The 14234-nt window shown below is 54.0% G+C and overlaps 2 protein-coding genes across 2 annotated transcripts in view; both read right to left on the bottom strand.

Annotated features, from left to right (window-relative positions):
• CALCB (calcitonin related polypeptide beta) overlaps positions 1-14234 on the bottom strand; it is a 64993-nt gene that overhangs the window by 33778 nt on the left and 16981 nt on the right. The gene's annotated exons all lie outside the window — the stretch shown is intronic.
• The window catches only part of LOC138789159 (uncharacterized), a 37789-nt gene continuing 30052 nt past the window's right edge, over positions 6498-14234 (bottom strand). The window contains exon 2 of the mRNA XM_069967763.1: positions 6498-9023. Within this exon, the coding sequence (XP_069823864.1) occupies positions 6498-9023 (2526 nt within the window). The remainder of the gene's footprint in view (positions 9024-14234) is intronic.

Genomic DNA, 14234 nt, shown 5'->3' on the forward strand with positions numbered 1-14234 from the left:
GAGAGACAGACTGATAGAGAGAGAGACAGACTGATAGAGAGAGAGAGAGAGACAGACTGATAGAGAGAGAGAGAGACCAGAGACAAATAAGACCAGAGACACCGGGGAGAGACAGACAGACGGACAGAGAGAGAGAGACTAGAGAGACTAGAAAGACTGGGTACAGACAGAGTCCGGGGAGAGAAGGGAGGAATACATGGGGAGAGAAAGAAACAGAATTAGGAGAATAACTAAGAGTAGATAGATAGATAGATAGATAGATAGATAGATAGATAGATAGATAGATAGATAGAGAGATAGATAGGAGATAGATAGGAGATAGATAGATAGATAGATAGATAGATAGATAGATAGATAGATAGATAGATAGATAGGAGATAGATAGGAGATAGATAGGAGATAGATAGATAGATAGATAGATAGATAGATAGATAGATAGATAGGAGATAGATAGATAGATAGATAGATAGATAGATAGATAGATAGATAGATAGGAGATATATAGATAGATAGGAGATAGATAGGAGATAGATAGATAGGAGATAGGAGATAGGAGATAGATAGATAGATAGGAGATAGATAGATAGGAGATAGATAGGAGATAGATAGATAGATAGGAGATAGATAGATAGGAGATAGATAGATAGGAGATAGATAGATAGATAGGAGATAGATAGATAGATAGATAGATAAGAGAGAGAGAGATAGATAGATAGATAGATAGATAGATAGGAGATAGATAGATAGATAGATAGATAGGAGATAGATAGATAGATAGATAGATAGATAGATAGGAGATAGATAGATAGGAGATAGATAGATAGATAGATAGAAGATAGATAGATAGATAGGAGATAGATAGGAGATAGATGGATGTATGTAGAGGAGGAGAGATGACGTGTGGAGAGAGATGGAGGGGACATGTAGGGTTAGAGAGATTTACAGTGAGATGGAGAAGATGAATAGTAATAGAATTAGATGGAGACGGAGTAAGAGAGAAGCCCGGAATGTGGAGAGAAGAGAGAGGAGACGGGAGGGAGGAGGGGGTGATGAGTGGGAGGGCGGCCATCACAGCGGACGGGGGAATGCTATTTATTGTCATTAAAACATTTTGAAAAAAGACACAAAAACCTCCACAGGTAATATATAATAGACAATATAATGTCCAGGAGCTCCTGGTGGCCGGACCCCACCCAGAAGAGCTGGGGGGCAATCCAAGCAACTGACCCCCAACCTGAGCTGTCTGTATGTGACCTGGGCCTGCAGAGGATGACCCCCACACACACCTGAGCTGTCTGTATGTGACCTGGGGCTGCAGAGGATGACCCCCACACACCTGAGCTGTCTGTATGTGATCTGGGGCTGCAGAGGATGACCCCCACACACCTGAGCTGTCTGTATGTGACCTGGGGCTGCAGAGGATGACCCCCACACACCTGAGCTGTCTGTATGTGACCTGGGGCTGCAGAGGATGACCCCCACACACCTGAGCTGTCTGTATGTGACCTGGGGCTGCAGAGGATGACCCCCACACTCCTGAGCTGTCTGTATGTGACCTGGGGCTGCAGAGGATGACCCCCACACACCTGAGCTGTCTGTATGTGACCTGCGGCTGCAGAGGATGACCCCCACACACCTGAGCTGTCTGTATGTGACCTGGGGCTGCAGAGGATGACCCCCACACACCTGAGCTGTCTGTATGTGACCTGGGGCTGCAGAGGATGACCCCCACACACCTGAGCTGTCTGTATGTGACCTGGGGCTGCAGAGGATGACCCCCACACACACACACACCTGAGCTGTCTGTATGTGACCTGGAGCTGCAGAGGATGACCCCCACACACCTGAGCTGTCTGTATGTGACCTGGGGCTGCAGAGGATGACCCCCACACACACCTGAGCTGTCTGTATGTGACCTGCGGCTGCAGAGGATGACCCCCACACACCTGAGCTGTCTGTATGTGACCTGCGGCTGCAGAGGATGACCCCCACACACACCTGAGCTGTCTGTATGTGACCTGGGGCTGCAGAGGATGACCCCAACACACCTGAGCTGTCTGTATGTGACCTGGGGCTGCAGAGGATGACCCCCACACACACACACACCTGAGCTGTCTGTATGTGACCTGGAGCTGCAGAGGATGACCCCCACACACCTGAGCTGTCTGTATGTGACCTGGGGCTGCAGAGGATGACCCCCACACACACCTGAGCTGTCTGTATGTGACCTGCGGCTGCAGAGGATGACCCCCACACACCTGAGCTGTCTGTATGTGACCTGCGGCTGCAGAGGATGACCCCCACACACACCTGAGCTGTCTGTATGTGACCTGGGGCTGCAGAGGATGACCCCAACACACCTGAGCTGTCTGTATGTGACCTGCGGCTGCAGAGGATGACCCCCCACACACCTAAGCTGTCTGTATGTGACCTGGGGCTGCAGAGGATGACCCCCACACACCTGAGCTGTCTGTATGTGACCTGCGGCTGCAGAGGATGACCCCCACACACCTGAGCTGTCTGTATGTGACCTGCGGCTGCAGAGGATGACCCCCACACACCTGAGCTGTCTGTATGTGACCTGGGGCTGCAGAGGATGACCCCCACACACCTGAGCTGTCTGTATGTGACCTGGAGCTGCAGAGGATGACCCCCACACACCTGAGCTGTCTGTATGTGACCTGGGGCTGCAGAGGATGACCCCCACACACACCTGAGCTGTCTGTATGTGACCTGGGGCTGCAGAGGATGACCCCCCACACACCTAAGCTGTCTGTATGTGACCTGGGGCTGCAGAGGATGACCCCCACACACCTGAGCTGTCTGTATGTGACCTGCGGCTGCAGAGGATGACCCCCACACACCTGAGCTGTCTGTATGTGATCTGGGGCTGCAGAGGATGACCCCCACACACCTGAGCTGTCTGTATGTGACCTGGGGCTGCAGAGGATGACCCCCACACACACCTGAGCTGTCTGTATGTGACCTGGGGCTGCAGAGGATGACCCCCACACACCTGAGCTGTCTGTATGTGACCTGGGGCTGCAGAGGATGACCCCCACACACCTGAGCTGTCTGTATGTGACCTGGGGCTGCAGAGGATGACCCCCACACACCTGAGCTGTCTGTATGTGACCTGGGGCTGCAGAGGATGACCCCCACACACACCTGAGCTGTCTGTATGTGACCTGGGGCTGCAGAGGATGACCCCCACACACCTGAGCTGTCTGTATGTGACCTGGGGCTGCAGAGGATGACCCCCACACACACCTGAGCTGTCTGTATGTGACCTGGGGCTGCAGAGGATGACCCCCACACACCTGAGCTGTCTGTATGTGACCTGGGGCTGCAGAGGATGACCCCCACACACACCTGAGCTGTCTGTATGTGACCTGGGGCTGCAGAGGATGACCCCCACACACCTGAGCTGTCTGTATGTGACCTGGGGCTGCAGAGGATGACCCCCACACACACCTGAGCTGTCTGTATGTGACCTGGGGCTGCAGAGGATGACCCCCACACACACCTGAGCTGTCTGTATGTGACCTGGGGCTGCAGAGGATGACCCCCACACACCTGAGCTGTCTGTATGTGACCTGGGGCTGCAGAGGATGACCCCCACACACCTGAGCTGTCTGTATGTGACCTGGGGCTGCAGAGGATGACCCCCACACACCTGAGCTGTCTGTATGTGACCTGGGGCTGCAGAGGATGACCCCCACACACCTGAGCTGTCTGTATGTGACCTGGGGCTGCAGAGGATGACCCCCACACACCTGAGCTGTCTGTATGTGACCTGGGGCTGCAGAGGATGACCCCCACACACCTGAGCTGTCTGTATGTGACCTGCGGCTGCAGAGGATGACCCCCACACACCTGAGCTGTCTGTATGTGACCTGGGGCTGCAGAGGATGACCCCCACACACCTGAGCTGTCTGTATGTGACCTGGGGCTGCAGAGGATGACCCCCACACACCTGAGCTGTCTGTATGTGACCTGGGGCTGCAGAGGATGACCCCCACAACACACACACCTGAGCTGTCTGTATGTGACCTGGAGCTGCAGAGGATGACCCCCACACACCTGAGCTGTCTGTATGTGACCTGGGGCTGCAGAGGATGACCCCCACACACACCTGAGCTGTCTGTATGTGACCTGCGGCTGCAGAGGATGACCCCCACACACCTGAGCTGTCTGTATGTGACCTGCGGCTGCAGAGGATGACCCCCACACACACCTGAGCTGTCTGTATGTGACCTGGGGCTGCAGAGGATGACCCCAACACACCTGAGCTGTCTGTATGTGACCTGGGGCTGCAGAGGATGACCCCCACACACACACACCTGAGCTGTCTGTATGTGACCTGGAGCTGCAGAGGATGACCCCCACACACCTGAGCTGTCTGTATGTGACCTGGGGCTGCAGAGGATGACCCCCACACACACCTGAGCTGTCTGTATGTGACCTGCGGCTGCAGAGGATGACCCCCACACACCTGAGCTGTCTGTATGTGACCTGCGGCTGCAGAGGATGACCCCCACACACACCTGAGCTGTCTGTATGTGACCTGGGGCTGCAGAGGATGACCCCAACACACCTGAGCTGTCTGTATGTGACCTGCGGCTGCAGAGGATGACCCCCACACACACCTGAGCTGTCTGTATGTGACCTGCGGCTGCAGAGGATGACCCCCACACACACCTGAGCTGTCTGTATGTGACCTGGGGCTGCAGAGGATGACCCCCCACACACCTAAGCTGTCTGTATGTGACCTGGGGCTGCAGAGGATGACCCCCACACACCTGAGCTGTCTGTATGTGACCTGCGGCTGCAGAGGATGACCCCCACACACCTGAGCTGTCTGTATGTGACCTGCGGCTGCAGAGGATGACCCCCACACACCTGAGCTGTCTGTATGTGACCTGGGGCTGCAGAGGATGACCCCCACACACCTGAGCTGTCTGTATGTGACCTGGAGCTGCAGAGGATGACCCCCACACACCTGAGCTGTCTGTATGTGACCTGGGGCTGCAGAGGATGACCCCCACACACACCTGAGCTGTCTGTATGTGACCTGGGGCTGCAGAGGATGACCCCCCACACACCTAAGCTGTCTGTATGTGACCTGGGGCTGCAGAGGATGACCCCCACACACCTGAGCTGTCTGTATGTGACCTGCGGCTGCAGAGGATGACCCCCACACACCTGAGCTGTCTGTATGTGACCTGGGGCTGCAGAGGATGACCCCCACACACCTGAGTTGTCTGTATGTGACCTGGGGCTGCAGAGGATGACCCCCACACACCTGAGCTGTCTGTATGTGACCTGGGGCTGCAGAGGATGACCCCCACAAACACCTGAGCTGTCTGTATGTGACCTGGGGCTGCAGAGGATGACCCCCACACACCTGAGCTGTCTGTATGTGACCTGGGGCTGCAGAGGATGACCCCCACACACCTGAGCTGTCTGTATGTGACCTGGGGCTGCAGAGGATGACCCCCACACACCTGAGCTGTCTGTATGTGACCTGGGGCTGCAGAGGATGACCCCCACACACACCTGAGCTGTCTGTATGTGACCTGGGGCTGCAGAGGATGACCCCCACACACCTGAGCTGTCTGTATGTGACCTGGGGCTGCAGAGGATGACCCCCACACACACCTGAGCTGTCTGTATGTGACCTGGGGCTGCAGAGGATGACCCCCACACACCTGAGCTGTCTGTATGTGACCTGGGGCTGCAGAGGATGACCCCCACACACCTGAGCTGTCTGTATGTGACCTGGGGCTGCAGAGGATGACCCCCACACACCTGAGCTGTCTGTATGTGACCTGGGGCTGCAGAGGATGACCCCCACACACCTGAGCTGTCTGTATGTGATCTGGGGCTGCAGAGCATGACCCCCACACACACCTGAGCTGTCTGTATGTGACCTGGGGCTGCAGAGGATGACCCCCACACACCTGAGCTGTCTGTATGTGACCTGGGGCTGCAGAGGATGACCCCCACACACCTGAGCTGTCTGTATGTGACCTGGGGCTGCAGAGGATGACCCCCACACACCTGAGCTGTCTGTATGTGACCTGGGGCTGCAGAGGATGACCCCCACACACACCTGAGCTGTCTGTATGTGACCTGGGGCTGCAGAGGATGACCCCCACACACACCTGAGCTGTCTGTATGTGACCTGGGGCAGCAGAGGATGACCCCCACAGGATTGCAGATGTTAAAGACAGTAAAAAAAAACAAAAAACCTTTTTCCTTTCTCCACATAACACCTTTAAGGACTATAACTCCCATAATTTTTCTCTCATATTTACAACTTCCTGCTTGCTCCTCTATTACAAGTTATCAGGTAATACTGTAATAACTCCCAGTCCTTACTGACTGTACACTGTGATCTTCTGCCCATCTTTCCATATACAGTGAGTGAGAGACGGAAACAGGGGACAATGGGCAAGTGTAGTGTAAGGTCCTGTATACCTGGGAGGGGGCAATCAGAGAAGAGGACATGACACATGGAATAAAGAGATGAAGCACGGCCATGACTGCAAGTGAGACAGGATCACAGTGGCATCTCTGGTGGAGATGCCGCAGGAGTAGGGGGTAAGCTGGTGGAGATGCCGCAGGAGTAGGGGGTAAGCTGTTGCAGATGCCGCAGGAGTAGGGGGTAAGCTGGTGGAGATGCCGCAGGAGTAGGGGGTAAGCTGGTGCAGATGCCGCAGGAGTAGGGGGTAAGCTGGTGCAGATGCTGCAGGAGTAGGGGGTAAGCTGGTGGAGATGCCGCAGGAGTAGGGGGTAAGCTGGGGCAGATGCTGCAGGAGTAGGGGGTAAGCTGGTGCAGATGCCGCAGGAGTAGGGGGTAAGCTGGTGGAGATGCCGCAGGAGTAGGGGGTAAGCTGGTGGAGATGCCGCAGGAGTAGGGGGTAAGCTGGTGGAGATGCTGGAGGAGTAGGGGGTAAGCTGGTGGAGATGCTGCAGGAGTAGGGGGTAAGCTGGTGCAGATGCCGCAGGAGTAGGGGGTAAGCTGGTGGAGATGCCGCAGGAGTAGGGGGTAAGCTGGTGGAGATGCCGCAGGAGTAGGGGGTAAGCTGGTGGAGATGCTGCAGGAGTAGGGGGTAAGCTGGTGGAGATGCCGCAGGAGTAGGGGGTAAGCTGGTGGAGATGCCGCAGGAGTAGGGGGTAAGCTGGTGGAGATGCTGCAGGAGTAGGGGGTAAGCTGGTGCAGATGCCGCAGGAGTAGGGGGTAAGCTGGTGGAGATGCCGCAGGAGTAGGGGGTAAGCTGGTGCAGATGCTGCAGGAGTAGGGGGTAAGCTGGTGGAGATGCCGCAGGAGTAGGGGGTAAACTGGTGGAGATGCCGCAGGAGTAGGGGGTAAGCTGGTGGAGATGCCGCAGGAGTAGGGGGTAAGCTGGTGGAGATGCCGCAGGAGTAGAGGGTAAGCTGGTGGAGATGCTGCAGGAGTAGGGGGTAAGCTGGTGGAGATGCCGCAGGAGTAAGGGGTAAGCTGGTGGAGATGCTGCAGGAGTAGGGGGTAAGCTGGTGCAGATGCTGCAGGAGTAGGGGGTAAGCTGGTGCAGATGCCGCAGGAGTAGGGGGTAAGCTGGTGGAGATGCCGCAGGAGTAGGGGGTAAGCTGGTGCAGATGCCGCAGGAGTAGGGGGTAAGCTGGTGGAGATGCCGCAGGAGTAGGGGGTAAGCTGGTGGAGATGCCGCAGGAGTAGGGGGTAAGCTGGTGCAGATGCCGCAGGAGTAGGGGGTAAACTGGTGCAGATGCCGCAGGAGTAGGGGGTAAGCTGGTGGAGATGCCGCAGGAGTAGGGGGTAAGCTGGTGCAGATGCCGCAGGAGTAGGGGGTAAGCTGGTGCAGATGCCGCAGGAGTAGGGGGTAAGCTGGGGCAGATGCCGCAGGAGTAGGGGGTAAGCTGGTGCAGATGCCGCAGGAGTAGGGGGTAAGCTGGGGCAGATGCCGCAGGAGTAGGGGGTAAGCTGGTGCAGATGCCGCAGGAGTAGGGGGTAAGCTGGTGCAGATGCCGCAGGAGTAGGGGGTAAGCTGGTGCAGATGCTGCAGGAGTAGGGGATAAGCTGGTGGAGATGCTGCAGGAGTAGGGGTTAAGCTGGTGCAGATGCCGCAGGAGTAGGGGATAAGCTGGTGCAGATGCCGCAGGAGTAGGGGGTAAGCTGGTGGAGATGCCGCAGGAGTAGGGGGTAAGCTGGTGGAGATGCCGCAGGAGTAGGGGATAAGCTGGTGGAGATGCCGCAGGAGTAGGGGGTAAGCTGGTGCAGATGCCGCAGGAGTAGGGGGTAAGCTGGGGCAGATGCTGCAGGAGTAGGGGGTAAGCTGGGGCAGATGCTGCAGGAGTAGGGGGTAAGCTGGTGCAGATGCCGCAGGAGTAGGGGGTAAGCTGGTGCAGATGCCGCAGGAGTAGAGGGTAAGCTGGTGGAGATGCCGCAGGAGTAGAGGGTAAGCTGGTGGAGATGCCGCAGGAGTAGGGGGTAAGCTGGTGCAGATGCTGCAGGAGTAGGGGGTAAGCCGGTGCAGATGCTGCAGGAGTAGGGGGTAAGCCGGGGCAGATGCTGCAGGAGTAGGGGGTAAGCTGGTGCAGATGCTGCAGGAGTAGGGGGTAAGCCGGTGCAGATGCTGCAGGAGTAGGGGGTAAGCCGGGGCAGATGCTGCAGGAGTAGGGGGTAAGCTGGGGCAGATGCTGCAGGAGTAGGGGGTAAGCTGGTGCAGATGCCGCAGGAGTAGGGGGTAAGCTGGTGCAGATGCCGCAGGAGTAGAGGGTAAGCTGGTGGAGATGCTGCAGGAGTAGGGGGTAAGCTGGTGCAGATGCCGCAGGAGTAGAGGGTAAGCTGGTGGAGATGCCGCAGGAGTAGGGGGTAAGCTGGTGCAGATGCCGCAGGAGTAGGGGGTAAGCTGGGGCAGATGCTGCAGGAGTAGGGGGTAAGCTGGGGCAGATGCTGCAGGAGTAGGGGGTAAGCTGGTGCAGATGCCGCAGGAGTAGGGGGTAAGCTGGGGCAGATGCTGCAGGAGTAGGGGGTAAGCCGGTGGAGATGCCGCAGGAGTAGGGGGTAAGCCCCCTGTATATAGTAGCTCTAGAGCGCCCCCTAATGGCTCCTGCAGACAGATGTATATCTATGTACAGTGGATTGGGATGACAGATGAGCGAATTTACAGAATTAATAAAGCAAAGCGTTTCGTTACACTCGGCCGCCGGGTTATCGGAACTCCACTCCGGGTCTCTGGAAAAGATGGGTGCAGTCCTGGGAAAAGTTTCCAGGACTGTGCAGGACTGCATTCAGCTTCTCCTGGCACCCGGAGCGGAGCTCTCACAAACCGACGGCCGAGTGTAACCAAACACTTTGCTTTCTTAATCCTGTAAATTGGCTCATCTCTTAGGGGGAGGAGATGTCTCCTCGCTATGAAGTATCTATATACTGGATCATGTTTCACGTGCTGGGCAACAGATAACACATTGTATGTAGCAGAATGCTGTGTAAGACAATCCCAGAAGATGGCTGTGTACTGGGGGTCTGATCCCGGAGACTGGGCACTGATTGATGAGACCCCCCAATAAGGTGGTTATACCCGGAGTATATACTGGGAGTGATTGATGAGACCCCCCTCCAATAAGGTGGTAGTACCCAGAGTATATACTGGGAGTGATTGATGAGACCCCCCAATAAGGTGGTAGTACCCGGAGTATATACTGGGAGTGATTGATGAGACCCCCCCCCCCCAATAAGGTGGTAGTACCCGGAGTATATACTGGGAGTGATCGATGAGACCCCCCAATAAGGTGGTAGTACCCGGAGTATATACTGGGAGTGATCGATGAGACCCCCCGATAAGGTGGTAGTACCTGGAGTATATACTGGGAGTGATCGATGAGACCCCCCCCCCTCGATAAGGTGGTAGTATCCGGAGTATATACTGGGAGTGATTGATGAGACCCCCCCCCCAATAAGGTGGTAGTACCCGGAGTATATACTGGGGGTGACTGATGCTTCGGCAGGAGATGGTGGTTATACCCGGAGTATATACTGGGAGTGATTGATGAGACCCCCCAATAAGGTGGTAGTACCCGGAGTATATACTGGGAGTGATTGATGAGACCCCCCAATAAGGTGGTAGTACCCGGAGTATATACTGGGAGTGATTGATGAGACCCCCCGATAAGGTGGTAGTACCTGGAGTATATACTGGGAGTGATCGATGAGACCCCCCCCCCCCCTCGATAAGGTGGTAGTACCCGGAGTATATACTGGGAGTGATTGATGAGACCCCCCCCCCAATAAGGTGGTAGTATCCGGAGTATATACTGGGAGTGATTGATGAGACCCCCCCCCCCAATAAGGTGGTAGTACCCGGAGTATATACTGGGAGTGATTGATGAGACCCCCCCCCCAATAAGGTGGTAGTACCCGGAGTATATACTGGGAGTGATTGATGAGACCCCCCCCCCAATAAGGTGGTAGTACCCGGAGTATATACTGGGAGTGATTGATGAGACCCCCCGATAAGGTGGTAGTACCCGGAGTATATACTGGGAGTGATTGATGAGACCCCCCCCCCAATAAGGTGGTAGTACCCGGAGTATATACTGGGGGTGACTGATGCTGCGGCAGGAGATGGTGGTTATACCCGGAGTATATACTGGGGGTGACTGATGAGACCCCCCCCCAATAAGGTGGTAGTACCCGGAGTATATACTGGGAGTGATCGATGAGACCCCCCCCCCCCCCTCGATAAGGTGGTAGTACCCGGAGTATATACTGGGAGTGATTGATGAGACCCCCCCCCCCAATAAGGTGGTAGTATCCGGAGTATATACTGGGAGTGATTGATGAGACCCCCCCCCCAATAAGGTGGTAGTACCCGGAGTATATACTGGGAGTGATTGATGAGACCCCCCCCCCAATAAGGTGGTAGTACCCGGAGTATATACTGGGAGTGATTGATGAGACCCCCCCCCCAATAAGGTGGTAGTACCCGGAGTATATACTGGGGGTGACTGATGCTGCGGCAGGAGATGGTGGTAGTACCGGAGTATATACTGGGGGTGACTGATGCTGTGGCAGGAGATGGTGGTTATACCCGGAGTATATACTGGGAGTGATTGATGAGACCCCCCAATAAGGTGGTAGTACCCGGAGTATATACTGGGAGTGATTGATGAGACCCCCCGATAAGGTGGTAGTACCCGGAGTATATACTGGGAGTGATTGATGAGACCCCCCCCCCAATAAGGTGGTAGTACCGGAGTATATACTGGGGGTGACTGATGCTGTGGCAGGAGATGGTGGTTATACCCGGAGTATATACTGGGAGTGATTGATGAGACCCCCCAATAAGGTGGTAGTACCCGGAGTATATACTGGGAGTGATTGATGAGACCCCCCAATAAGGTGGTAGTACCCGGAGTATATACTGGGAGTGATTGATGAGACCCCCCAATAAGGTGGTAGTACCTGGAGTATATACTGGGAGTGATTGATGAGACTCCCCAATAAGGTGGTAGTACCCGGAGTATATACTGGGAGTGACTGATGCTGCGGCAGGAGATGGTGGTTATACCCGGAGTATATACTGGGGGTGACTGACGCTGCGGCAGGAGATGGTGGTTATACCCGGAGTATATACTGGGGGTGACTGATGCTGCGGCAGGAGATGGTGGTTATACCCGGAGTATATACTGGGGGTGACTGATGCTGCGGCAGGAGATGGTGGTAGTACCGGAGTATATACTGGGGGTGACTGATGCTGCGGCAGGAGATGGTGGTTATACCCGGACTATATACTGGGGGTGACTGACGCTGTGGCAGGAGATGGTGGTTATACCCGGAGTATATACTGGGAGTGACTGATGCTGCGGCAGGAGATGGTGGTTATACCCGGAGTATATACTGGGGGTGACTGATGCTGCGGCAGGAGATGGTGGTTATACCCGGAGTATATACTGGGGGTGACTGATGCTGCGGCAGGAGATGGTGGTAGTACCGGAGTATATACTGGGGGTGACTGATGCTGCGGCAGGAGATGGTGGTTATACCCGGAGTATATACTGGGGGTGACTGATGCTGCGGCAGGAGATGGTGGTTATACCCAGAGTATATACTGGGGGTGACTGAGGCTGCGGCAGGAGATGGTGGTTATACCCGGAGTATATACTGGGGGTGACTGAGGCTGCGGCAGGAGATGGTGGTTATACCCAGAGTATATACTGGGGGTGACTGACGCTGCGGCAGGAGATGGTGGTTATACCCAGAGTATATACTGGGAGTGACTGACGCTGCGGCAGGAGATGGTGGTTATACCCGGAGTATATACTGGGAGTGATTGATGAGACCCCCCAATAAGGTGGTAGTACCCGGAGTATATACTGGGAGTGATTGATGAGACCCCCCAATAAGGTGGTAGTACCCGGAGTATATACTGGGAGTGATTGATGAGACCCCCCAATAAGGTGGTAGTATCCGGAGTATATACTGGGAGTGATTGATGAGACCCCCCAATAAGGTGGTAGTACCCGGAGTATATACTGGGAGTGATTGATGAGACCCCCCAATAAGGTGGTAGTACCCGGAGTATATACTGGGAGTGATTGATGAGACCCCCCAATAAGGTGGTAGTATCCGGAGTATATACTGGGAGTGATTGATGAGACCCCCCGATAAGGTGGTAGTACCCGGAGTATATACTGGGGGTGATTGATGCTGCGGCAGGAGATGGTGACAGTGTACACAGCGCTGTGCTGAGTGTTTACACCGTCCACTAATGGACAAACACCGGAGCAGATGACAATCGGGGCCCGTCCACCGCCCGGAACTCTCTGTACAAGTGTTTACTCACCTGGGGCCACACATCACCCGCGGGCGTCACCACCGACATTAACCACATAATGTCCATGAGCGGGGGAGCCCGGATACATCTGTCTGCAGAAGGATCAGTATAGATCAGTATATAGGTCAGTATATAGATATACCATCACCTGTAGTAATATGGGGGGGGGGGGGCAGTATATAGATACAGCATAGATATACCATCACCTGTAGTAATATAAGGGGGCCAGTATATAGATACAGCATAGATATACCATCACCTGTAGTAATATGGGGGGGGGGGCAGTATATAGATACAGCATAGATATACCATCACCTGTAGTAATAAGGGGGGGGCAGTATATAGATACAGCATAGATACACCATCACCTGTAGTAATATGGGGGGGGCAGTATATAGATACAGCATAGATATACCATCACCTGTAGTAATATGGGGGGGGGGCAGTATATAGATAAAGCATAGATATACCATCACCTGTAGTAATATATGGGGGGCAGTATATAGATACAGCATAGATATACCATCACCTGTGGTAATATAAGGGGGGGCAGTATATAGATACAGCATAGATATACCATCACCTGTAGTAATATGGGGGGGGGCAGTATATAGATACAGCATAGATATACCATCACCTGTAGTAATATGGGGGGGGCAGTATATAGATACAGCATAGATATACCATCACCTGTAGTAATATGGGGAGGGCAGTATATAGATATAGCATAGATATACCATCACCTGTTGTAATATGGGGGGGGGGCAGTATATAGATACAGCATAGATATACCATCACCTGTAGTAATATATGGGGGGGCAGTATATAGATACAGCATAGATATACCATCACCTGTAGTAATATGGGGGGGCAGTATATAGATACAACATAGATATACCATCACCTGTAGTAATATATGGGGGGGGGGAGTATATAGATACAGCATAGATACACCATCACCTGTGGTAATATAAGGGGGGGGCAGTATATAGATACAGCATAGATATACCATCACCTGTAGTAATATGGGGGGGGGCAGTATATAGATACAGCATAGGTATACCATCACCTGTAGTAATATCAGGGGGGTAGTATATAGATACAGCATAGATATACCATCACCTGTAGTAATATAAGGGGCGGGGGGAGGGCAGTATATAGATACAGCATAGATATACCATCACCTGTAGTAATATCAGGGGGGTAGTATATAGATACAGCATAGATATACCATCACCTGTGGTAATATATGGGGGGGGGAGTATATAGATACAGCATAGATATACCATCACCTGTAGTAATATGGGGGGGGCAGTATATAGATACAGCATAGATATACCATCACCTGTGGTAATATGGGGGGGCAGTATATAGATACAGCATAGATATACC

The sequence above is a fragment of the Dendropsophus ebraccatus genome, chromosome 4 (assembly GCF_027789765.1).
Source record: "Dendropsophus ebraccatus isolate aDenEbr1 chromosome 4, aDenEbr1.pat, whole genome shotgun sequence".
Classification (NCBI taxonomy): Eukaryota; Metazoa; Chordata; class Amphibia; order Anura; family Hylidae; genus Dendropsophus; species Dendropsophus ebraccatus.